Source organism: Phacochoerus africanus, chromosome 13 (assembly GCF_016906955.1).
Source record: "Phacochoerus africanus isolate WHEZ1 chromosome 13, ROS_Pafr_v1, whole genome shotgun sequence".
Lineage (NCBI taxonomy): Eukaryota > Metazoa > Chordata > Mammalia > Artiodactyla > Suidae > Phacochoerus > Phacochoerus africanus.
In genome coordinates this window covers 10,143,801-10,169,208 of record NC_062556.1, presented here as the reverse complement: position 1 = coordinate 10,169,208, position 25,408 = coordinate 10,143,801, and the positions used below count along the sequence as shown (strand labels likewise).

General features: G+C 38.7%; 1 protein-coding gene across 3 annotated transcripts in view; it reads right to left on the bottom strand.

Moving 5' to 3' along the window:
• Positions 1-20,350, bottom strand: part of RFC3 (replication factor C subunit 3) — a 244,840-nt gene extending 224,490 nt beyond the window's left edge. For 2 of the 3 annotated variants that reach the window (XM_047756043.1, XM_047756044.1), the window contains exons 1-9: positions 20,133-20,337; positions 17,467-17,604; positions 13,994-14,061; positions 12,146-12,243; positions 9,564-9,745; positions 8,389-8,525; positions 8,203-8,301; positions 3,170-3,239; positions 1,755-2,019 (exon numbers count right to left, since the gene is read on the bottom strand). In XM_047756043.1, coding sequence (XP_047611999.1) covers positions 1,828-2,019; positions 3,170-3,239; positions 8,203-8,301; positions 8,389-8,525; positions 9,564-9,745; positions 12,146-12,243; positions 13,994-14,061; positions 17,467-17,604; positions 20,133-20,219 — 1,071 coding nt within the window. In that variant the 5' untranslated portion in view covers positions 20,220-20,337 and the 3' untranslated portion in view covers positions 1,755-1,827. Of the gene's footprint in view, positions 1-1,730; positions 2,020-3,169; positions 3,240-8,202; positions 8,302-8,388; positions 8,526-9,563; positions 9,746-12,145; positions 12,244-13,993; positions 14,062-17,466; positions 17,605-20,132 lie in introns of those variants that run through there. The other variant, XM_047756045.1, reaches the window with a different exon arrangement.
• Between the last annotated feature and the right edge of the window lie 5,058 nt (positions 20,351-25,408).

Below are 25,408 nucleotides of genomic sequence, written 5' to 3'. Positions count from 1 at the left end.
TTGGGTCAGGGGAGGGACGGACTGACTACAAAGGGATGAGGAAGAAACTTTTCAGGGTGATAGAATCTGCATCTGGAGTGGGCTGATGGTCACACTCAACACCTTGGTCAAAAATCAAACTTCAGACTTAAAATGGGTATGTTTTATTGTATAAATTATACTTCATTTCTCTCAATCTCAAGTTTCTTATTTACAATCAGAGATAACATCTAGCTCGGAGTGGTAAGGTTATAATGAAATAATACATATACCCAGGGCAAAGCCTACCACATAGTAATCAGTTCATTCGTCAGTCCTCCACCTGAACACTTCCCGTTTATAAGAGGCTCTCAAGCTTCCCACACAATTAAAAGATAGCTGCTGTTAGAAAATTCTTCTTCATAGGGAACTAAAATGTCTCTCTTTAACCTATATCCATTGATCCTAAGTCTACACTCTCTAGAGCAGTGATGCAAACTTAGGTGTGCCTCAGAATCACCTGGAGGGGTGCAGGACACAAAGACCGCTGAGGCCCATTCCAGCAGTTTGATTCAGGAGATGTGGAATGAAACCTGAAAATCTGTATTTCTGAGTTCCCAGCTGGAGAAACACAAGTTATAAGACCACGCATGCTTCCAAATTAGAAGACAGTTACCACATGTTTTACTTCCCTTTTTTTCCCCAAATTAAAACAGCCTAAGCTCCCCCAAACTTACTTTCCCAGTTCTTTTGCCAAAATGTCAATATCCCTCCTAATACGTAGCCCCCAGGACTGAGATTTCCACTTGAGGCCCAACTATTATCACCCGTTCCCCCATAAAAAAGGCAACCATCGTTTCTTTTAACCTGAACAGTTTCCCAGGTTCAGGTTTTTTCCTCTTGTAGCTGTGTCTTTGTCAATTAAACATTTCCTGACTATGTACCACCAACAGCTACAAGAGCAGAATTCTCTGATATTCTTATACAAGTAATTTATTTTAAACTTAAATCTTCTTTAAATTTACCTTGTTGGCTTAGCATTTTTTAAGCCCTGCTTCTACTGTCCAAAATTAAATTGTTCAGTCTGTCACAGAATTTTGTCAAGCAAACCCTTTGTTCCATGAACCAAATTTCTGAATAAAAAGGGGAAAATGTTCCAAAGGATAGGACCAATGATACAACAGTATATATGTGCAAAGAATAATTTCCACAATAACATACCTTTGCTTCAGAACTATATGATGCATATTCTTCAGAAGTCTCAAGTACTTAATGAAAACGTGTTTATTTCTTAGTAGCCAACCTTATACAATCTGAATCACTAAACGCTGACTTCTAAAATTTCAATAGAAATGGTACCTGCAATTTTCTCCATACCCATGCTATGATGTTTCAAAATTACTTCTTGTATTTACAGCAAAAATGTGATTCTTGGTTGAAGGAAAATATGATTAAAGGTAATGACTTGCCAAGCAAAAATTCATGTACCTGTGACTAAAAATGGTTGTCTGGAGGATAAAAAACAATCCTTGCTTTTTTAACGTGTAAACTCCCTCCATCAGGTGAGAGAATGGATGGAAATGGAAGGACCAATACTGCACACTTGGAAAACAAATTTTGAGAGTAAACTAAAATCACGTTCTTAGACTCTAAAGGTTCTAATTGTATTGTATCCTTTCAATACCCTTCGATAGTACAGGAGCTATTATTTAACTCAGAGAATGATCAATAATTCATAGGAATTATTACGGAAAAACACAAATAAGACACACTTAAGTAAAGTTAGTTTATTTTACCTGCAGATCTTCCAAATTAAATTGAATATAAATGCTGATACTGAGAAATATTAGGAAGAATCACTGACAGATGTCAAAATATCATGCCTTCCAATCCATCCTCCATGAACTTCTTATAAAGTGCCATGAATTTCGCCACAAAAGCTTCCAAGTGATAAATGGCTTTGCTACCAAGTTGTAGGCGATGTTCGTAGTAAGCTGCCATCTGGGCCACCTCCCCTTTCAGCTGTCCATCACAATTATGTAAAAGTTCTGAGAGAAGGCCCTAAAGAAAGATAACCAGTGGTTTAAAAAGTAATCATTTAAAACAATATCAGCTAAGCATGCTTTATTTCTCTCAAAGAGAAAGTAAAATGCTAAGTTAAATACGTTCCATTTTTTATTTTTGATGGACCAGTAGACCTCATCCAAAAGCAAACAGTACCTACCTTTCCATAACGTAAAAATGTGGTAGTTGTCCATCATATGCCAAACTTCAAATATTCAAATGCCCAAGAACACAAAGCTAAGTACAAAGGTGCTTACTGCAGCATTATTATTTATAATAATCTGTAGAAAACCTAATTTCCACCAATAGGGGTCACATCCAAACCCAGTGGTATAATCATACAATGAAATCTCATGCATCCACCAAAAAGAACGATGTAAATCAGAACCATCGTGACACAGCATCCATGGTTTCCTGCTAAATTTAATAAAAAACAGCGCAGGACACTCCTGTCACACTACGCATATACACAGACATAGCTTATTTCTATGTGACTAAAGAGGTATTATGAAAACAGAAGGGTGGACTTTCATTTTTGTCTTTGTCTATTTGGTATCATTTGAATTTTTTCATGTATTACCATCTAATTATAATAAACACAAACAAAAAATCCTGTATTTCCTAACATCTATCAATCTACCCAGCTAGATAGTTTTTAGGTTTAGACCAGACCTAAAGCTATGCCTTAAATACCACTGTGTCCCCTTTAACCTCATTCCTCACATTCACTGAACGCTGCTGTCTGAAATACTGGTTCCCCGGCTACTTACAGGGTTCCCTTCTTTTAATCCCTTACGTTTCAAACACACCTTCTTCACAGAAGCCATCACTGAACTTCACTGCCCTCAAATTTTATTATTTCACCTGATTACTTCCTTTGTAGCACTTAGAACATTCTGAAATCCTCTTGTTTCCCACTTTACTCCACTAAAATGTAACTTCTCTGAAGGCAGGCTCTCCCCTATCTCCTCTGTCACATCCTTAACAGTGCCTGGCACTATACAAAAGCTTAATAAATATCAGTTGAATTAATAAAATGGACAGAAAGAGATGAGAACGTATATGAGTACAACAAAAGCCCTGAGATCACACATCCAAAGTCCAAATTTTATGGTTATAAACAGTTCAAGATTTGAAATCAGGTTACCTTCATTATTATTTCAGGAGGAATACAATGAGTTAGAAGCTCATAGAGTCTTCCACGAACTTCAAGGAGCCTTTATAAAACAAAACAATTAAAATTCTGTGATGAAAATAGGAATTAATTTTTCCCACTACCTACTGTGCTATCTCACTTTATGAATTATATTCCACTACAGACATTTTCTTAAATGGCTTATCATACTTAAGCTACAGAAGCTTTTAATTTCAACTCATTTTTCTAAAAGAAAAATTTCAGAACTCTTTTAAAGTCAGACATTTATATTCAGGGTTATTAGTTATATCAAAATACCATAAGAATACAGATAACAGTTAAGACCTCATGAATAGTAGGAGTTGAACTTATTCATACCATGAATTTTACCATGCTTTAATGATCTATCAAGTAGTATGTTTTTATTTTGCTCTCCAGACAGATGAGACCCAGGACATCCAGAAAATGGTCATGAAAAGATTAATCACTAGTTAACTACACAAGTGAGAAAAGAGAATCTAAGCATGATGCGTAATAGAATGTTACTGTCTCAGCTGGTGAGTAAAAAAAAATACAGCAGAGAAGCAGCACTGTCTTGTCATAAAAAGGGCAGTATAAGTGCTTATAGGTAGGCACAAACCAGGCTGGCTAGGTGAATATGGACATTTATTGGAGGACTCTGAAGCCTTTGATTTTCATCCCTTCTCGTAACATTTTCAGGAAGAAAAAGGGTGAGGGAGGGAAATATACATGTGACATCAAAATAGTAAGAAAAAAAGTGACAAAAATACATATTAAAAAAGTATCTTTGGAGTTCCTTTGTGGTGCAGGGGAAATGAATCCATCTAGTATCCATGAGGATGCAGGTTCAATCTCTGGCCTCACTCAGTGGGTCGGAGATCTGGCATTGCTGTGGGCTGTGGTGTAGGTCACAGACGCAGCTCGGATCCCAAGTTACTATGGCTGTGGCGTAGGCCGGCAGCTATAGCTCTGTTTCAACTCCTAGCCTAGAAAATTCCATATGTCCCAAGCACGGTCCTAAAAAGCAAAAAAAAAAAAAAAAAGTATCTTTATAAATATACCTACCTACCCTAAAGGGCAAATACGGTTCTGAATCTTTACTAAAACAGTATGACATATGTTCTATGTTTCAGATCAATCAGAGGAGTGATTTATAAAATGATATCTTAAAAGTAGAAGTTAAGACCCCTTTCCTAAGACTCCACAATTAAATCAAATATAGTGAAAAAAAGACTAGCATTTTCTGAGCAAGAGCTTTGTGCAAGGCACCCTAATTTAACTCGGTCTTCACACCAGCTATAATGGGACATTATCTCCACTTCTTTGATGAAAAAACTAAGGCTCAGATGGTTTAAGTAACCTGACAAAGTTAGCAATAGCAGAGATCTGTCTTACTTCAAAGTCCATACACTTCCAATGTCTGTCAAAGCATTTATTTCACCTCTTATCTGTACGAGGTTCTACAGCACACTATTTATTCCTTACAACACCACTCTTTTACTGAAAAGAACTTAAAGGTTAAGCTTGCAACAAAACTCATGCAGTTGAAGCAGAATTTTAATGAGTCTGACTCGAAAGCCCTTGATCCTTCTTAGACATGGTAGTATATGCCCCAAATAATATCTGATTATTAAAGTATAAATCACAGATGGTATGAACTTACTTTAATAATTATGTATGTATATAGCTTATTTCTGAAAAGTTGACTCACAATATATTGACTGATAAAACTGGGCTGTAACGACACTGTGTACCTCATGCATGTTCCCACACGTCTCATCTTAGTTTGAGTTCATTTCTAATATGACTTAGTTGCCAAAAAAATGAATAAATTCTACATTTACTATGTCTCTGTCATTATTTCTTGGCAGTTGCAAGGGATAATGAGTACAAATTCTTCCGTCAGAGAAACATAGTATTATGGAACTGTCTATGACCCTTATTAACTGAATATCCCTGAAAAAGCAACAACTTCTTAAAATATCAGTTTTCTGATCAACAAAATAAAGACGGAAATAATACTTTCCTCATAGGACTGTTACATGAATTAAATGAAATAACACAGTGTAAGTAACATAATAACTGCTCACTAGATACTAGCTGTAATTCAAATTAGAAAACTGACTTTTCTAAGACATAGCAAACAAGAATCAAGACCAGAAACATTACAGCAAGACTGGGGTCAAAAATCAGAAGGGGCCACTTGGTACTGTGTAGACCAATATTCAGAATGACACCAGCCATCCTGGTATTTCTAGACAGCTCCAAGCCTTTCTGGAATTAAAAGAAAATTTTTTTATATGGCTTATTACCATCAAGTCCCAAAACTGTTAGTCTAAAAAGGAAATTGCAGCACCACTTCTTGAACAAGTTCATTTATGAGCTGCCAAAACCTGATGGAAAACTGGAGGAAAGGGCAGCAGCAACTATAAGAAGTAAAGTAAGGAGTTCCCGTCGTGGCGCAGTGGTTAACGAATACAACTAGGAACCATGAGGTTGCAGGTTCGATCTCTGGCCTCACTCAGTGGGTTAAGGATCCAGCATTGCCACGAGGTGTGGTGTAGATCACAGACTTGGCTTGTATCCCACGTTGCTGTGGCGCTGACTTAGGCCAGCGGCTATAGCTCCGATTAGACCCATAGCCTGGGAACCTCCATATGTCACGGGAAGCGGCCCTTTAGAAAAGGCAAAAATACAAAAAAAAGTAAAGTAATAATCAACCAAAGTCTTAAAAATACATCTAATAATAGTCAAATACTGCAACATCTGTACCTAAACTAAATCTCTTAAGAGTAGGAAAGTTCAACTATTACCACCAATTTTCTTTGAAAACAAAACAAAACAAGGTAAATCATCTTTAGTGTAGAAATATTTTATCAAAGTTGTGAAGCAAGAGTCAAATGCTGCAACATCTGTACCTAAACTAAATCTCTTAAGAGTAGGAAAGTTCGACAACATCCACCGATTTCCTTTAAAATCAGAACAAAAAACAAATTATCTTTAGTGTGGAAATACTTTATCAAAGTTGTAGAGCAGTGGGTTAAGTATCCAGCATTGTTATGGCAGCAGCCTGGATCACTGCTGTGGCACAGGTTCAATCCCTGGCCTGGCAACTTCCACGTGTCATAGGTGACAAAGAAAAGAAAAAGTTAAAAGGCTTCCAAGATATGCTTTGTTGGATTTTTTATTTCTTCAAGGCCTGAGATTTCTTCACTGTTTGACAGTATTTTACACAATGGAATGCACACTTTTTCGTAAAATTAAGGTTTCTTTTCTGAAGAAACTACTTACATTTGTCTCTCTCTGAAGACTATTAATTTCGTCAACTAAAATAACAATTACAGTAATCCAACGCAAACCCTGACAAAATGCCAAGTACCCCTTATCTGTGACTATTCACCTCCACTAATCTATATGACAGCCCAAGAGTACATGCTATAATTTCCTTTGAAGAATTTCTCATAAAAATAAGAATTCCTCAGATGTACCAAAAAGAGGAAAAACATGGTATATTTCTCTCATGATTATTTTCATATAAACCAGGAAAGCTTACATTTCAATGGTTGCACTCAGTCTAGTCTGCTTCCTAAAATAATCAACACCCCTCTCTAAAGTCCAAAGATGGTTTCAAAGTTCTGACAGGCAAAAAAATAAGAGACTGTGCCTCAGTGAGCCTAAGAGAACTTCAGCAGACTTCCCAAAGGTAGCAGGCCTTAAAACTGTTACTCTTGCTTTGGAGAACAGACTGCCCTTCTCAATCAAAGTTATAACAAATCAAACAAGCAGTGGTTGAAGTCTTTTCAGTACGGTCCACTACTGAATAAGAGACTCAAGAAGTAAACAGAAACAGTGTGCAGCAAATATGCAAAAAACGTTTCCTAAATACTAATGGCATTTACACAATATTATTCTTCACAGAGCCTGTCATCAAACCTAAGCACAGGGTCTCCTAGTTCTCAAACCATTATCACATACTCTCTTTTAACAAAGGTACAAGTATCCTTGGCAAAGTAGTATTATCTTTATTATACAAATGAACAAGCTTAAGCTCTAAGATGAAGTTACCAACTCAAGAATACTTAGCTACTGAGGAGTTCCCATGGTGGCTCAGCGGAAACAAACCTGACTAGTATCCATGAGGTTTTGGGTTTGACCCCTGGCCCTGCTCAGTGGGTTAAGAATCCACCGTTACCACGAGCTGTGGTGTAGATCACAGGCTCAGCTTGGATCTGGTGTTGCTGTGGCTGTGGAATAGGCCAGCAGCTGCAGCTTGGATTCAACCCCTAGCCTGGGAACTTCCATACGCCATAGGGGGCAACTATAAAAAAGAATCAGTAGATGAACTAGAAGTCTGACTCACAGTCTAGTGTCTTACTAGGATTTTTGTACTACCAATTACAAAGTTATATATTATTATTTCAGTATTAGAAAGCTGGACACATCATGTTATATATTAGTATTAAATCACCCAAGATTCTGGGGAGAAAACTTAAACATACAAAATTTGTTTTGATTTATATATGTTCCACATTTACACGCCAATAGCTTAACAAAAGCCATAATATGGAGTTCCCGTCGTGGCACAGTGGTTAACGAATCCGACTAGGGACCATGAGATTGCAGGTTCGATCCCTGGCCTTGCTCAGTGGGTTAAGGATCCGGTGTTGCCGTGAGCTGTGGTGTAGGTCGCAGACACGGCTCAGATCCCACGTCGCTGTGGCTGTGGTGTAGGCAGGCGGCTACAGCTCCAGTTAGACCCCTAGCCTGGGAACCTCCATATGCTGCAGGAATTGGCCCTAAAAAGCCAAAAAAAAAAAAAAAAGCCATGATACCACACACCAACTCTTCTGAACTACAAAATTTCTAAAATTAAATGCTAACTTTCCTTAAAAGTACAGTACATTTAGATTTACTTATAATGCTAAGTGGCACGGTGTTAGTGTAAAATCGCTAACCTAAAACTCAGCGTGTATCTGTTCCACTGCAGTGATCAAAGCCCCAGGGTGCTCTTCCACAGGGATTACCTTTGTGGAGTCTGCTGACTGACAATAGCATTGGCAGTTTCCCTCAGATACACCTCCCAGTCAGTTTCAGGGATTTCTTGATCTACCATAAAAGGATACCTACATGACAAAAGAAAACACAATAAATTAAATGAAAAGTAGGCATATGTCCTAAATGTTTTCCAGTCACTGCCCCCTTTCACTCACTGTTGTACTCTGCAGGCTTCACACATAAGCAAGGCTTTTCTGAGATTTCTGCAGGACTTCTCCGCAATTTTACGAGCCAGCTGTGACGGAAGACTCAGACCTTCCTTCTTACACACAGTAGACAACACATGGCAAATCTACAAATAAAGTACAATTAACGAAAATGGGCAATCTATCAAATAACATATTAAGACAATTTCTGTTGCTCCTACTTTTATAGACCCCACCCTTTTTTTCACTGCTACCTTACCCTAACCAAATTCTCCTTTAGCAGCAAGCCAGGGATCTGGTCTAGCTGTCAGGAAGAGGCAGCAATGAAATGGGCAATTGGGGGAGATCCGCTCCCAGTTCTAAGCCTGCCAGCTCCTCACGGCAGAAGGGAGCCGGAGACAAAGGGCCTCAGGTTAGCGGCAGACACTGCTCACTGGGCTGCCAAGCAGAACCACACAAGCTGAACTGTACACAACTCATGCACTAACATGTGAACGGTACCCACGGGAGTGGTGTCACCTGTTAGTCCTGCCGCTTTACAGACACTCTTAATTCTACCACTCACCAGATGTTTACAAGTGAAACTGATAATAATGCTACTTTACCACTTTGCAACTAATACATCACACACTACTCCCACTTTGCATAAAGCTGCCCGAAATCTATTAATAGCAGAAAACTGTTTATTGTGAAAAATTGGCATTTTTACTGATGGCTGTTAAGAGTGATAAAGAAAAAAAAAATGCATTATGTTTTTCAGACTAACTTTGGTCCCCTAACTAGGGACTAAGTATTCCCAAATTATCTTCCTGCAAAAACTATACCCTGAATACTTAAGTCTCTTCCATAAGCCAATTAAATCGTGTTGAGGTAGAAGTCACTAAATAACTAGCTGTTACCCAGTTTAGTAAAAACTATAGTACTTACCTGTTTAAAGTAAAAGATGAGTTAAAGAACACTTTTTATGTATTGGTATCTAGTATCTACTACCATACACACACACACACACACACACACCTCTCTATCTCAGTTTCTACATTTACTAATGGTTGGCATCCAAGCCACAGCTGGTCTTGAATTACCAATACAGTTCACTATCTTCTTCACAAAAACAAACATGACAGGGATGTACACACTCAGGGAAGCTGAACCGAACTTTTTTCTGCAAAGTTAACTTTACTTACATCTTCAATGCTGGGAGCTGGCACACGAACTGCTAGACACCGACTACGAATAGGTGGTATCACTTTGGATGTAGAATTGCAACACAAGATCAATCTGCAGGTGGACATATATTTTTCCATGGTTCTGCGCAAGGCATGCTGAGCATCCTTAGTGAGTTTGTCAACCTCTGTCAATAATACCACTGAGTCAGAGAGAAACAAAACAAACGTTAGCTGGAGTATTTAACTGGAATATTTAACTCTTTCTCTTCCTCCTCATTATTCAGAGTGAAATCCTAAATAATGAGCCAAATATACTACTTTTCACTTCAGCAAAGACATATAAAACTTAGAGGCATGGTGAGATAATTTATTTTTTTGCCTTTTAGGGCCACACTGGCAGCATATGGAAGATCCCAGGCTAAGGGTTAAATCGGAGATACAGCTGCTGGCCTACACCACAGCCACAGCAACGTGGGATCCAAGCCACATCTGTGACCTACCACAGCTCACGGCAATGCCAGATCCCCAACTGAGCAAGGCCAGGGATCGAACCTACATCCTCATGGATACTAGTCGAATTTGTTTCAGCTGCACCACAATGGGAACTCCCTATTTAAAAAAAAAATTTTAAGATAAAACAAGCCTAAGAAACACTAGGCTAAATGAAGTTAAAGAGGGTATTTTATTGCACAATTTACTGCACCTTTATTGTATTTATACGCAGTGAAAAATGTTATGCTGCATTCACCCAGAATATTTATCTCAGGAGCATATACCTGTAGAACATCTCAGCGTTCTAAGGAATATACTTTGGAAAACTCTGATACAGACATGAAGTAGCAAATAAGGCATTAAGATATCTGGTCACTTATACAGTAAGATTCCACCTGGTCATAAGCAAGGATTGGCCTTAAAGTGTTTCAGGAAGAGTATACAGGGACTGAATCCAACTGCTGGATTCATTGTATTTAATTACTTAACACAGTCTTCATTGTATGAAATTGTTTCTAGAAGATGACAATGGTAGCAGTGTAACATGAATTCCTCCCATAAAACACAACAACTGAAGAGCCCAAGACCTAAGTCAACATTTACATCAACACTAGGTGATAAGGTGTCCCTAAGAACTCTAAGAATGAGCAAGGGGCTGGGACCCACCAGGTTTGTGGCAGCCTTTAGGACGGGAGGACCCTAAATTACCCACAAAAGCACACTGGGAACATCAGGGGCCAATCTGAGACCAGTACTCATGGGGCTCAATTCACAGATGCGAGGTAAGTAACCTTGATGCAAAATAATAAAATGAAGCTCCCTTTCAAGACAATGCTTCACAGTAAGAAGTTCTAGAAATAGAACCCAAACTGAACAGAATAGGAAAAATAAAGACAAGGAGATTGATCTCCAAATCTGACAAGGACAGCAGGAAACAAAATGAGAGAAACAGGTTGGAATATGTACAGGCAATTCACAAAACAGGAAAAAAAGCAATGAGCAAAAGATAAAATTACCACATTCACTAAAGAAAAACAAAGCACAATTAATTTTTCTCCACTCAAAATGACAAGTATTAAAAGTAATTATCCAATGTTGATAAATGTTAGAAATGAGCATTCCTAAACACTGCTGGTGGTAGCACAATCACACATTCAGATGAAGAATTTGGCAACAGGGAGTTCCCGTCGTGGTGCAGTGGTTAACGAATCCGACTAGGAACCATGAGGTTGCGGGTTTGGTCCCTGGCCTTGCTCAGTGGGTTAACGATCCAGCGTTGCCGTGAGCTGTGGTGTAGGTTGCAGACGCAACTCGGATCCCGTGTTGCTGTGGCTCTGGCGTAGGCTGGTGGCTACAGCTCCGATTCGTCGCCTACCCTGGGAACCTCCATATGCCGCGGGAGCGGCCCAAGAAATAGCAAAAAGACAAAAAAAAAAAAAGAATTTGGCAACATATATCAAAATCATTAAATACTGGCATTATTTATCAAGAGTCGCCTATAAAAATGTATGCATACATATATACACATAAATAATACTGGGAATATTAACAGTAACATCCAGAGACACCTGGATGGTAGATTATGGCTGATTTTAATTTTCTTTTGTTTAGCTAAACATTTGATAATGAACATATAACTTTGATTCTAAGAACCATTATTTTTAATTCATGCAATTTCTTATTTTGGCCACATCTGCAGCATGCAGAAGTTCCCAGGCCAGGGATCAACCCCATGCCACAGCAGTGGCCCAGACCACGGAAGTGCCAATGCCAGATCCTTAACCTGCTAGCCACATGGGGACTCCCATGCAATTTCTTATTTTCAATTAAGGGTTTGTCATTACTCATCTAGTTCTAAAATAATAAATGGTAGCACAAATAGTTCTCTGTCAAAATTCAATTCCATTCAACTATAAACTCCCACAAGCACAGAGATCATTTCTGTCTTATTCACTTTAAGAGTTAGCATAGTGCTTGGCACAGAAGAAGTTAATAAATATTTGCTAAAAGGAAGGAATTTACATTTTCCACTACATTTTTCTCTTATACCCAATGCTTATAATTTAAGTGTCTGCCTCATTAAAAAAAAAAATCTCTTTATCACATACCTTTAAAATCTTTTTGAGAGTTTGTTTCAAGTTGCTGTGATTGTGCCACTGTTTTTAACATCTCCTGAATTACTACCCGGTCACTATTTCCAGCATCACTATACAAAACAAAAGTCGAGATAAACACATATGTAAATACTCGGAAAGTATTACGCGCTATTCTTAATCTATTACTGTAAGAAAAACATTGAAGATCTTAAGTGGTTGACATTTTAACCAAACTTAGTGACACCTATTACATTCAAAAACTTTAAAAATGAAGTGTTTCAGGGTCATTAAAAATAATAACAATATTTCAATACTCAACTTAGATTAGTGTCACTGAAAACACCAAACATGTTCTTATACTTCCTATTACTTAAAAAAAAAAGCAATAGCTAATAACAGTTTACGAAATACTCTGACACTTCTGTACCCAGTACGGTTAATACCTAGTTGCAGCTAATGTCTTAGTTACCTGTAATTACTCAAAATATAAAAATAACTCCTTGAAACAGGTATTTAATCTCTAGTCCTCTTCTCCATCCCCCGAACAGCCAAGCTCTGAGAGAACAGTCCTAGACAGGTCACTTCCAGCACTAGCACAGAGCTGACTCAGGGTCTTAGCAAGAGGATGGGATGGGCAAATGGAGTTTAAAATGCAAATCCAAACACTGTGAGCTGCTGATTTATAGGCATTACCTGTCATTTATACCAATATTTAGCATTTAAGTCATGCACTTCACAAACCAACCTAAGTCACCTGGTTAATTTAGGCTGAATGTCAATTTCTACCACCTGAAACACAAAGAGCATAATCTCTAATTGACTATTCCTGCTACAGAGGAAGTCACTATGAGAAGAGGCAAAGAAGTTAGCAGTGTTTTCCCAAACAGCCATCAAGCCTTTCTCAATTCACTACTTTTAGATCAATGTAACTACAGTGTTTCTTTTATGATCATTTCCCGGTCCAGAATCTGAAACATGTTGCTTTTGTCTATGGAATTACTCCTATGATCTCTACTTTTATGATCAGACTCTTTCCCTTAAAATTTAATTCTCATAATTTGACGTACCTAGGAAAAATAATAATAGCAGTCTGGGAGGGTTGTTGTGAGGACTAAATAATCCATATAAAGTGGCTGCTACTAAATGCACAGTAGCTTATAACGCGATTCCTCCTGGTCATTCAACCTTGAAAAGGATGCTCACTCTCATCTCTGTGCCACTGCCCATAAAGTTGACTTTGCCTGAAGATGTCCTTGATTCTGTTCTCCTTCAAGAACATCTCAGACCCTACAGAACCCGGAAGGCTTGACCAACTTTGCTCCAAAGACCATCATTTCTACAGCATTACTTAAGCAGAACACAGCTGCTGTGGCATGAGTTTTCAATACACCTCCCAACGTGATCCTAATCTTAATACTTCATGATGGATAATACAGACAGTGGCTGATGGTCAAACAACAACAAAATGGAAAGAAAGATCTAGTAACCCAAAATCACTTCCTGAAATATTTTTCCAGACATTTACAAATTTCTCAGACACACCGTGCTCATCAATTCTGAATGAGCCAATATAATTCAGCAAAAACTTATGACTATGCAGAGTACTTTGTGTAAAACACTGAACTCTGTAGAGCAAGAAAACTTAATTATTTAAATTATTTAACTTGGGAGGGTCTCAGAGAGAAGCAAAAGTGTGAAGGTTCTAAACTCCCTGTTTCACACAGGGCAGCTTCACTTTTATCTGTTTCATATATTGTATTCCCATACATGAATTTCAAAAAAAAAGCATTCTATCTATTCATAAAAAAACTCTGAACACCATTATTCTAAAAACGCTTATTTCTATGTAGTGCATCTTACCTGGGATTGACTTCAAGGTGGTAATTGCTTGCGATAGTGCTGATTTCAATTTTCTTTTTAGATGGAGTCTGTGAACAAAGAAAATAAAGTTTTAAAAAATGTTTATTGGCTATTTCTCCTCTTACCTGCAATTCATTTTTTTTTTAATTATATAAACAATTTTATGTTTACTAAAAAATAAAGCTTTTTGTTTTTTTAGGGCCACAGAATATGGAGGTTCCTAGGCTAGGGGTTGAATCAGAGCTGTAGCCACTGGCCTAGGCCACAGCAACACCAGATCCGAGCCACATCTGCGACATAACACCACAGCTCACAGCAACGCCGGATCCTTAACCCACTGAGTGAGGCCAGGGATCGAATCTACGTCCACATTGGTTTCTGCTGAGCCATGATGGGAACTCCACATTGGTTTCTGCTGAGCCATGATGGGAACTCCAAAAATAAAACTTTAGATAACCACTGCTAATGTTTCAACTTCATTAACCCCATTCTTTTCTTAATGTGCAGGTAAACATATATGGTTTTATATATACTGGGTTAGAGCATACTTCTTATTTTCAGTATAATCAGTTCTTTTCCATTACCTCCAGAAATCTCTAAACCAGTCCCAGTTAACAGCTAATCTTCACTGTAAACAACCTGCCTATGTCTGTTCATAGCCTTTTTTCCATGGCAACACCCAAAAATCAACACACACTATTAAGTTACTATGCAGAATGTCTAATAACTAAATGTTACTGTGCAGAGTATGTTTCTTGTAAAAATTATTTTAAAAAGAGGAAATTGCATATATTTCTCTATATTTTGCTTTTCCTTCTTAACAATTTATCTAGGCAATATCCCTTTCAACAACTGAGGGAGAGTGTTACAGTAGCATGTTAACCTGTAATGTGCATGCCCCAAAGCCAATTGTACAGATGGGCATCTTGTTTCTTGCTTTTTACGATCTCAAACAATCCATGACTAACATCTTTGTACACATGTGCCATGCACTGCTTTCATTTCTATGTAATACATTCCCCATAAAAGAGCTGCTGGATTGAAGACTATATGTTTTCTAAACTCTGTGTGTCTGTGTTTGTGTACACATTTTATGTATAACCAGCCACTTTGGGAAAAAAATCCAAAAAACAATTCACTTTTCCACTAGCAACAAATACGCTTTCCTGCCATTGCTCATGCCTTCAAGTTTTGCCAATTTGATGAGTGTGTAATAGACTCACACTGCTTTTCCTTGACTATCACAAAGGTCAAACATCTTTGCGTAGGTATTACTGGCGTTTATCTTTCTCTCCCATGACTGTTTTTAATTCACCTTTCTACCTGGTCATTTGTCTTTACACTGACATTCTGTAACATCTTCTAACACATTCCTTCCAAATATTTTTTTAACAATCCATCATTTTCCTATTGATTTTATGTACATTATCCTGTCATACACTTTTAAAAGTCATATATACCCAAATATGTATTTTTCTTCCCATAGCTTCCATTTTTTTTCATCAAAAGGTGTTCCTGACCCACTGTTTACAGTCTAAGAAATTTTATTCTAAGAAATTTAGTGTTTAACTTTACCATTTCAATCTTTAATTGACCGGGAATTGGAGTTCCCATCGTGGCTCAGTGGTTACCAAACCCGACTGGTAACCATGAGGTTGTGAGTTCGATCCCTGGCCTCACTCAGTGGGTTAAGGATCTGCATTGCCGTGAGCTGTGGCATACGTCGCAGACGTGGCTCGGATCTGGCATTGCTGTGGCTGTGGCACAGGCAAGCAGCTATAGCTCCAATTCCACCCCTAGCCTGGGAACTTACACATGCCACGGGTGCAGCCCTAAAAAGCCAAAAGTCAAAAGCCAAAAAAAAAACTGACCTGGAGTTTATAAATCATGTGTCACAGAGATTCAGTTTTATTTTCTTCTGGGTTGGTAACTAGTTATGCTAACACATTTTGCTGACTAATCCTTTTCCTACTGATTTGAAATAAACCTGTCATATTTCTCGGCTCTCTATGCAGTTCCACTGATCTAATTCTCTATCTTCATGCCATTACAACATGTAGCCTTATGATATGGTTTATAATATTTGATAACACATGTCCCATCAGACAAATCATCTTTTTCATAATTTTAGCTAGTATCATTCTTCCATATGTACTTAAGGACTATTTCATACAATTAAAAAAACAATTTGCACTTTATTGGAATTTCACAAATTTTCACTAAATATGGGAAGAACAGAAACTTTTTTTTTTGGCCGTACCTGTGACATGTGAAAGACCCCCAACCTGGGACAAACTTAAGTCACAGCAGTGACAACACCTAATCCTTAATCACTAGGCCACCAGGGAATTCCAAGAACAGATCCTTTTAAATATTACTGAAAACATGATGCATCTTACCATTGAATTAACTCTTGTTTTTTGTCCTTTTATAATAGTCTTCTTACTACCTTTCTTACTAAATTTATCCTTGCATATTTGACAAGAATTTCCACCAGGATATACCACTGGCACCTCAAATTCAATATGTCTTAATACAAGCTAATTAATCCATTTATCCTCCTCAAGAGTCTATTAATAACACAACCTATTGTCCAGTCACTCAGCACACATTTTTTCAGGACCGAATATGTGCAAGACACTACTATACCAGGGGCTACGAAGGCTCTGAAAATGATGGCAACTGGACTTATTATTTCATAATGCATAAAAATACTGAATCACTATGCAGTAACCTGAAACTAACATAATGTTGCATACCAGGAATATCTTAAAATTGTTATTGTCCTACATAACTTCAAAAAAATACAAAACAATCTTGTCAAAGTAAAAGATGTATAAATAACTATAATAAAGGCAAAACAAAGTAAATGGTCTAAAAACTATAACTATAGGTTGTAGAAGGAAAAATTATACTGGGGTTGGAGGGCACTTCCAAGAGGATACAGTTTAGCTAGATCTCAAACACGGTCTATAAGGAAATAATGTGAAAATGCATCCCACGGCACAAAGCTAGAAAACACAGCCAAGGCAAGATCACGGGAACTCCGAACATGCCGGCGTGTCATGCCTCCTTTCCAAATCAATCAGCTAGCTGCCCAATCTCTAGCAAGTCGCCTGATTTCACGTTTAAAATTTTTCTCAAGATCATTCCCTTTCTTTCCATATGCACTACTGTTCTCAGAACACTGACGTTAGAAACCCGAGTTCCAGTTCTAGCTGAGACCCTGACTTGCATCTGAAATAAATCCCACCACCTACATGTTATCCCAATTTTGCTGTTGCTCATATTTCCTAACACATGACTTTGGTCTGATTATAACAGACAGGTCTATAGCTCAGCAGCTCTCCATCCTGTATACCAGGATTACCTGTGAAATTCTTAAATCACACACTGGCAACAAGGGGGCCTATACGATGAGGACTGAAAACCCTGCTGCACATATCTGGAGGGCCCCAAAGTGAAATGCTTACTGTGATGGTCTGATGTTCAATTCTCAATTTTTCCACGCCAACACCATACAGTTCACGTAGAATACACATAATTCTTGTCTTTTTTCCCGCACCTGATGGTCCATACACTAATAAATGAGGAAAGTCACCACATTGCACCTAGGGAAAAAAAGAAGCAAGCATTTTTCCCAAGTCAAACTACTGTGGGTAGAAGTAAACTACTTTTTAGGTATCGAATTTTTGTGTCTCTATTTATGAAACTTCAAATATATATGGGTATTGGGTGTACGAATAGATATAGAGTTAATTAACTCTGAAATGTTGATTATTCCCTGGGAATTAATGTTGTATAATTTATACACATACCTAGCACAGTACATGCAGGATACAACACTATATGCTAGAGAGCAAAAAATCTCAAATCCAGTGGTCAGAATCATCTAGAGAACTTTCTAAAATAAAAGACTGATTAATTACTGGACCCCACCCGATAAGATTATGACTCAGTAACTGAGAGTGCTACTTGTCATAGTTTGGGCTTCTACAAACAGTCCCTTTGATAAGAAATGAGTGCATCTGGTTTAATGTAGAAAGTAAAGGAAAACACTGTAGGGGAGCAGGAAGGCCGCCCACCAGAGTGTTGTCACCAACTTAAATACCACTCTAGGTCCCTGGGCCTTGATCCTACTGGGGATACTCTAGAACCCAATGTAAAAACACACCACAGTATTAAACTACTCAAGGGGGAGAGAAGCTGGAGTATGAAACACTACCTCACATTAATTCTTTGCTGGCTTGGGAAAGAGGATGAGGAGAAAGGGAAGGCATTAATTAACACCAGGCATTTCAAATCTGCTTAGAGGTGTCCATCCGCCCGCCAAAAAAAGCCTTCAGGAAGTGCAGAAGCAAAGAGCTGGAAGTCAGTCTCTGTCATCTCACAAGCAAAAGAGCAAGCGGATGGAGTAGGACACAGACAGCGCTACAGTACAGAACAAGACTATGTGCGTTTTTTAAAAGGTTCCCAGGTGATTCAGATGCTCAATCAGGTCTGGGGATCAGGGCTATGAAGGCTATGAAAATGACAAGAACACAGACCTTAGTTCAGGTGCATAAAATAAAACTTTTGTGGAGCAAAAAAGTTTTATAAATAACCATTTAGAAAAATGGAATACGTATTCTAACAAAAGTGTTTATTACAATGAATTGTAATACTTTGTAAACACATCTATTTCTGACAATGAAAAAAGAAAGTGTCAAGAAAAGGAACTATTCACCTAATGCTGTGCATGGAAAACAGTAAGTGCTCCACAAACATAACCTTCATTTTCTAAATTCTGACCTCACCAAAAATAAAAGTTATGTTGGCAAATGTTTCAATTGTATTAAGTAGATTCAACAGTAAACTAGTGAGTACTTTTGAAAAGCAAAAATAACACAAGACTAATATTTTTTGTCTAAGTATTTACTCCAAATTCTATACAATAAAAAACTGGCTATAGAAAATAAAATATATCTCATGGTTAAGAAAATCAAAGTGAGAGCTATTTTAAGAAAATGCAATTTGTCTATCAATGAACTATACAGCTATAATAAATTTATTTAAAATTAGCATTAAAAAAGAATGTATATACATGTATGACTGAGTCACCCTGCTGTACAGCAGAAATTGGCACACTGTAAATCAACTATAATAATAAAAAATAAAATTAGTATGGATGGAATACCAATAATTAAAGAGTTAAAACAAAAAACTTCACTGTCACAACACTACCAACTTTTCTAACTTCTTTGACATATGATGGTGTTCCTTTATTATTTCTCACTAAAACAAATATTTCACAAATAGTACCTACAATTCTGAAAAAGATGGATAATGGAAAAACCAGAGTGCTGAGCAAGAACACTTTCATCAGCATGTGATAGTTTAGGGCATTGAAAGGAGTTGTTAACTGCCTTCCACAGATTTTTCTACTCAGGACCCTTCTTCCCTCTCTACAAAATTCAGTTTGCTTTTCACAAAGCACTGCGATTAGATGTTTTTATCAACTACGACATACAGGTATCAGGTCAGGGAAAAAAAGAATCTTCCATTAAGGAAATACAACCACCTATTTCAGAATTATAAATGACCTTAGGAATTAATTAAACCCAATACCTTCGTTTTAGCAAATGAGGATAATGACACCAGGAAATTTTAAGTAAGCCTATTAAAAAGTAAGTCAGGTGATGTCACTTCTCTGCTCAAAACCCTCCAACGACTTCTCATCTCTTCTATTAAAATCTCCTGATCTGCACCTCCCCTCCACCCCCGCTTCACTCCCCCATTTCCTACTCCTCTCCCCGCGGCCCACGGTTAGCCAGCTGCACTGGCCGCCTTGAGTGAGGGCTGGACACACTCCTGCCTCAGGGATTCAGCACCTGTTCTTCCCTCCACCCACTGCAATCTTTCCCAGACTTCCGCATCGAGGGCTCTTTCGCGTCCCTCAGGCCTTGGCTCAGAACACAATCCTGGGGAAGCCTGACTTTGTTTACAAGCACAGTCCCCGCCCTCACACTATTTCTCCGTTCCTGTTTTACTTGTTTCTCCACGGAACTCATTGCCTTCTGAAGCGGGAAGGCGAAGCTCCACAGTGAGGGGCGCGAAACCCTCGGGAGGCGGGCCTCCCCGCCCCATCCCGCCGACTCACCAAGTTGCGCAGCTGGGCCGCCTGCTCTTTGTGATAGTCCAGCTGCCCCAAGGAGCAGGGCCGATATTTGTCCACCCAGAGGCTCATGCCACCCGAGTTCCCGGCGTCCGATACCTGAAGGTGCCCCGCGCGCGCGCGCGCCCTCAGCCCAGATGCACATACAAGTTTTCCCGCGAGCTCCAAATCTCGTGACGTCACTTCCGGCCGCCGTCGCGTCTACGATCTAGGGAAGGAAAGACTACGGAAGCCTAGTGCGGACATAAATAAGCGGGACGTAGATCCCACCTATTTTGTCCTTATTGTTTTATATAATCATTTTTCTCTTTGTTCTCACCCTTTATCATAGTGCAGGAATTACTAAGAAAAATTGGAAATTTGGCTCTGAGAGCCTAGACGACAAGACTGGGTACTTAAGTGAAACCCTCCTGAATTCATTCCATCCATCCATTCATTCATTTGCTCATTCGTTCTCCGGAAACCTACAAAATATTTGCTGTGTGGAGCTGTGTTCATCACTAGAATATATTCGGCTTCGGGCTTTTCTCACTTTGCAGGCACCCCAAAAAAGCTCTATTGAGTAAATTATTAAAATTAAGATTTAATCATTACTATCCTTACCTTTATTCTTCAAGATTCTTACTGGATTGAAACCAGAGGAATCTAAAGCTCCTGAAAAGCTACAGTTCATCCAATGCACCTCCCTGTGGCAAACCTATAATCAGTCTTGCCACAATGAGTTCTTGCCGCAATCTCCAGGCTGGTTTAATTTTGGTTCTTTACAGCGAAGTAATGAGGCAGAAATTACGTGATCGCAAGAAGCGAGAGACTAGTTAAAAGTATATGTGTAATTTTACTACCTTATTCTCTATTCAAAATAATACTAAAAAATATTATAACTTTGGCTTCACCCCTATGTTTGTGAGTTTTCTTCTTTTTTCAAATGCTCGAACAGATTTGGACCTTCCTTTTCAGACAGCATACCCAGAATAACATCCTGGTATCCTGACCCCAATTTAAAAGCGAGGAAGTGTTCTGTCCCTTTTTCTTATAATTTGTTCTCTGATTGGCAATGATTAATAATAATTGGTAAACATAATTATAATAAAGCATCAATTATAATTCCATTTCCTCATCAATTATAATTCCATTCCTCATATTGCAGGAGCAATAGGCAGATGCCTCTCTGTACTTAGAATTAAATAGCTGGAGAAAATTTTGAACAGATTGCTCACAGGAGCTTTATATAATGTTGCATTTCATTTGTGTCAATAATATATAAAATGTGTCTTTCTGAAATAAGTGAACATAGATATTGGTACAAGTAACCTGAAAAGAATAGTTTAAACTCCCAAAGAGAGAAGAGAAATATAAAATTCATAATGAATGGTGGCAGAGACAAGGCTATGATCACCAAATCTCACTCCTGTACCTCCTGGTAAGAGGGTACTTTCTCCAGCTTCCTCTGTAGTTAAGTGCAATCATGTGACTTAGCTCTGGCCAATAAAAAGTAGGGAGTTCCCCCTCGTGGCTCAGCGGTTAGCAAACCCAACTAGCACCCATGGGAACCGGGATTTGATCCCTGGCCTTGATCAGTGGGTTAAGGATCCGGTGTTGTTGTGAGCTATTGTGTAGGTCAAAGATGTGGCTCGGATCCTGAGTTGTGTCTCTGGCGTAGGCCGGTGGCTTACAGCTCCGATTGGACCCCTAGCCTGGAAACCTCCATATGCTGCGGGTGCAGCCCTAAGAAGACAAAAATACCAAAAAAAGTAGGGTGCACTGATGGACACTATTTCCACTCCTACCCTATTTAAACTCCTGGGTTCTCCTCCAGACTGTTTCTGTTCATTGGCTAGTTAGATGCAGAAAATCCAGAGGAGGGCTTTGAGGTTCCAGAGGACAGTTTACATAGAAAGGAACTGATAGAAAAAAGCCGGTCGCCTCCATTTTAGTCCAGGGTGATGTACCCCCTTCTCACAGGCAAAGCAGGTAATTACTGGGGAGATAATCTAATGAATTAATCAGCAATGAAAGACTGAGGAAAGTGAAACAGAGGAGGAAGTAAAGCCAAAGCAAGGCATCTGAAGAATGTATTGAATATTTCTTTAAATTGTCTCCCATACCCTACTGGTTGAGGGTTTCTCCCTTGAGAATAGTAATCCCCAACAAACACACAGTTCTGCCTCAGGCCTGTGCACTAGGCAGGACCCTGCCATCAAAAGACAACAATCCTACCATTTTTTCTTATCCATTACCCATTTCCTTATTCATCTATACTCTCATTCACCAAGAAAACAAGTAATAATGGGTTTGTACTTTCCATATGAAATTTACCCACAGTGTTAAAATACCCCACGATATTAAAGACTGATTTTTTTTTTGTCTTTTTGCCATTTCTTGGGCCACTCCCGCAGCGTATGGAGGTTCCCAGGCCAGGGGCCGAATCAGAGCTTCAGCCACCGGCCTACACCAGAGCCACAGCAAACACGGGATCTGAGCCACGTCTGCAACCTGCACCACAGCCCTCGGCAACGCTGGGTCCCCAAACCACTGAGCAAGGCCAGGGATCAAACCCGCAACCTCATGGTTCCTAGTCGGATTCGTTAACCACTGAGCCACGACGGGAACTCCATTAAAGACTGAATTTTTATAAAGATAATTATAATAGGAATAATAGCCATGATTTATCAGAGAGAGGGACATGTAGCAGAAAAGTATTTTTCACATAAAAAGCAAACTGGCACCTCCTTAAAATGCATGGGATTCTCAAGTTGAGTGGGGAGGCAGAAGTTCTTTGACTGGCGCCCCTTTTCCCCTTTGTGGTTGACACTGTGCATCGCTTCAAAAAGGAAATCCGATAATTCAAACCCAATGGGTCCACTCTGCGTTGAGGGCTGCTTTAGCCAATTATCACCAGTCAAGAGCATGTGCCAACTGAATGACCTCTGTTACTAGAGTAAATTTTGTTCTAATTTTATTTTGTTTTTAATGTGAGAATTGTTTTCCTCCTAAATGTGTATTTTTTTTATGGTAAATCTATTGATTTCATTGCAATGAAAAGAGGAAATTCTGAAATAGTGTATTATGAAAATGAAGGCAAAGTACAGCCATGGTGTGCTACAATGTAGGGCTTTTTTAGGTCATGTGAGGCACTTTGGCTCATGACTTAAGTACCCTCCTAGACTTCTCTGAGTGTGTTGGGTGTGAACTGGCACAGCTGGTGTCCATGGCTCTGACAAGTGTCTCAGGACAGCAGGTGTTGATAGTGGGCAATGGAAATGTGGGTGCCATGTATCAGAGAACACGGCAGCACGAAGGGTCTTCCTCCACTGCTCTCTGAGCCACAGGTCCACACACCACCACCCATTCCAACAGGAGCCAGAGCACAAGATTCAGAGCTGTGCCTGGATGACAGGGACTAGAGGGTAGCAGCAGCAGACACCATGGGTGCTTTCATATTCAATCTGATGAGTGTTGTCCTTTTGTTTTTTGCATGTATGTACCTGTGTACAGAACACGATACAGAACATTTTCACCACTCTAGGAGGCTCTCTCATACCCCTTCCCATTCAATACACACACACGCCAGCCCCCCAGAGTAACCACTATTCTAAATTCTACCATTATAAATTATTTTCCCTGTTCTTAATCTTCACACAAATGAAATCATACAGTGTATCCTGTTTTGTATCTGATTTCTTTTATTCATAATATATCTGTGAAAGTTATCCATTTGGTATATGTAGCAATAAACTGTACCTAGTTTTACTGCCGTGCAGTATTCTATTGTGCCAATATCAGGCAGGCTTCATGGGGATGTCACCTGTGCAGTGTCACGTAGCCTTTTGCTTGGTGTAATGCTCTGTTGTCTCCATCTAAAAAATCTTAATAATTTCTTAACAAGGCACCTGCATTTCCATTTTGTGCTGGGCCCTGTAAATTATTTAGCCATCCCTAATCCATGTATCTTAATTTTCTTATTCATTGTATTGTTGATGGATATTTGGGTTGGTTCCATATTTTGGTCAGTAAAAATAATATCACTCAAAATTCTTGTACTTATATTTGAGATATGTACTGATTTCTATTGGATACGTGCATCTAGGAATGAAATTCCTGGGTGATAAGGGTAGGCATATATTCAGCTAGAGTTGATACCAACAAGAATTTTCAAAAATATTTGGACCAATTTACACACCTATTAGCAAAGAATGCAAGTTATGTATTTCATATCCTCTTGACAAACCTCTTTTTTATTGTGGCAAAATATATGTAATAGAAAATTTACAACCTCAGCCATTTTTGAGTGTACAATTCAGTAGCATTAATTACATTCATTCACACTGTTGTGCAACCATCTGCGGAATTTTTTCATCATCCCAAACTAGAAACTGCACCTATTAAAAGTAACTCCCCCAAAAAGCAAATAAATAAAAAGTAAAAAATGGAGTTCCCATCATGGCTCAATGGAAACAAACCTGATTAGTATCCATGAGGATGCATGTTCGATCCTTGGCCTCGCTCAGTGACTTAAGGATCCAGCATTGCCCTGCGCTGTAATGCAGATCACAGATGCAGATGGGATGCTGTGTTGCTGTGACTGTGGTGTAAGCCAGTGACTACAGCTCCAATTTGCCCTCTAGCCTGAGAACGAATCTCCATATGCCATGCATGAGGCCCTAAAAAGACAGAAAGAACAACAACAAAAAAAACCTCCCAGTGCTGGTAATTTTCAGTTTCTAGCAACCAGCATTCTACTTTCCGTTCTCTATAAATTTGACTAATTAAGGTACCTTTATAAGTGGAACTGTATAATATTTACGTTTCCATGTCTGGTTTATTTCACTTACTTTAATGCCTTTAAATTTCATCAATGTTGCAATATACATCAGAATTTCATTTCTTTCAAAGCTGAATAATATTCCATTGTAGGTATGTAGCATAATTTGTTTATCCACTTATCCGTCAATAGACATTAGGGCTGTTTTCATCTTTTGGCTTCTCTGAGTAATGCTTCTGTGAACAACAGTGTGCAAATATCAGAATTCTGATTTCTATTCTTCAAGGTATATTGCCCAGAAGTGGAATATCTGTAGTATATGGTAATTCTATGTTTAATTTTTTGAGTAACCACGATACTGTTTGTTATAGCAGCTGCACCATTTTATGTTCCCACCAGCAATGCACAAAGGTTACAAGGCCTCCACATCCTCATAACCAGCAAGCCTTTCTAATTTTAGCCATTCTGGTGGGATTACAGAGGAATCTCTTTATAATTT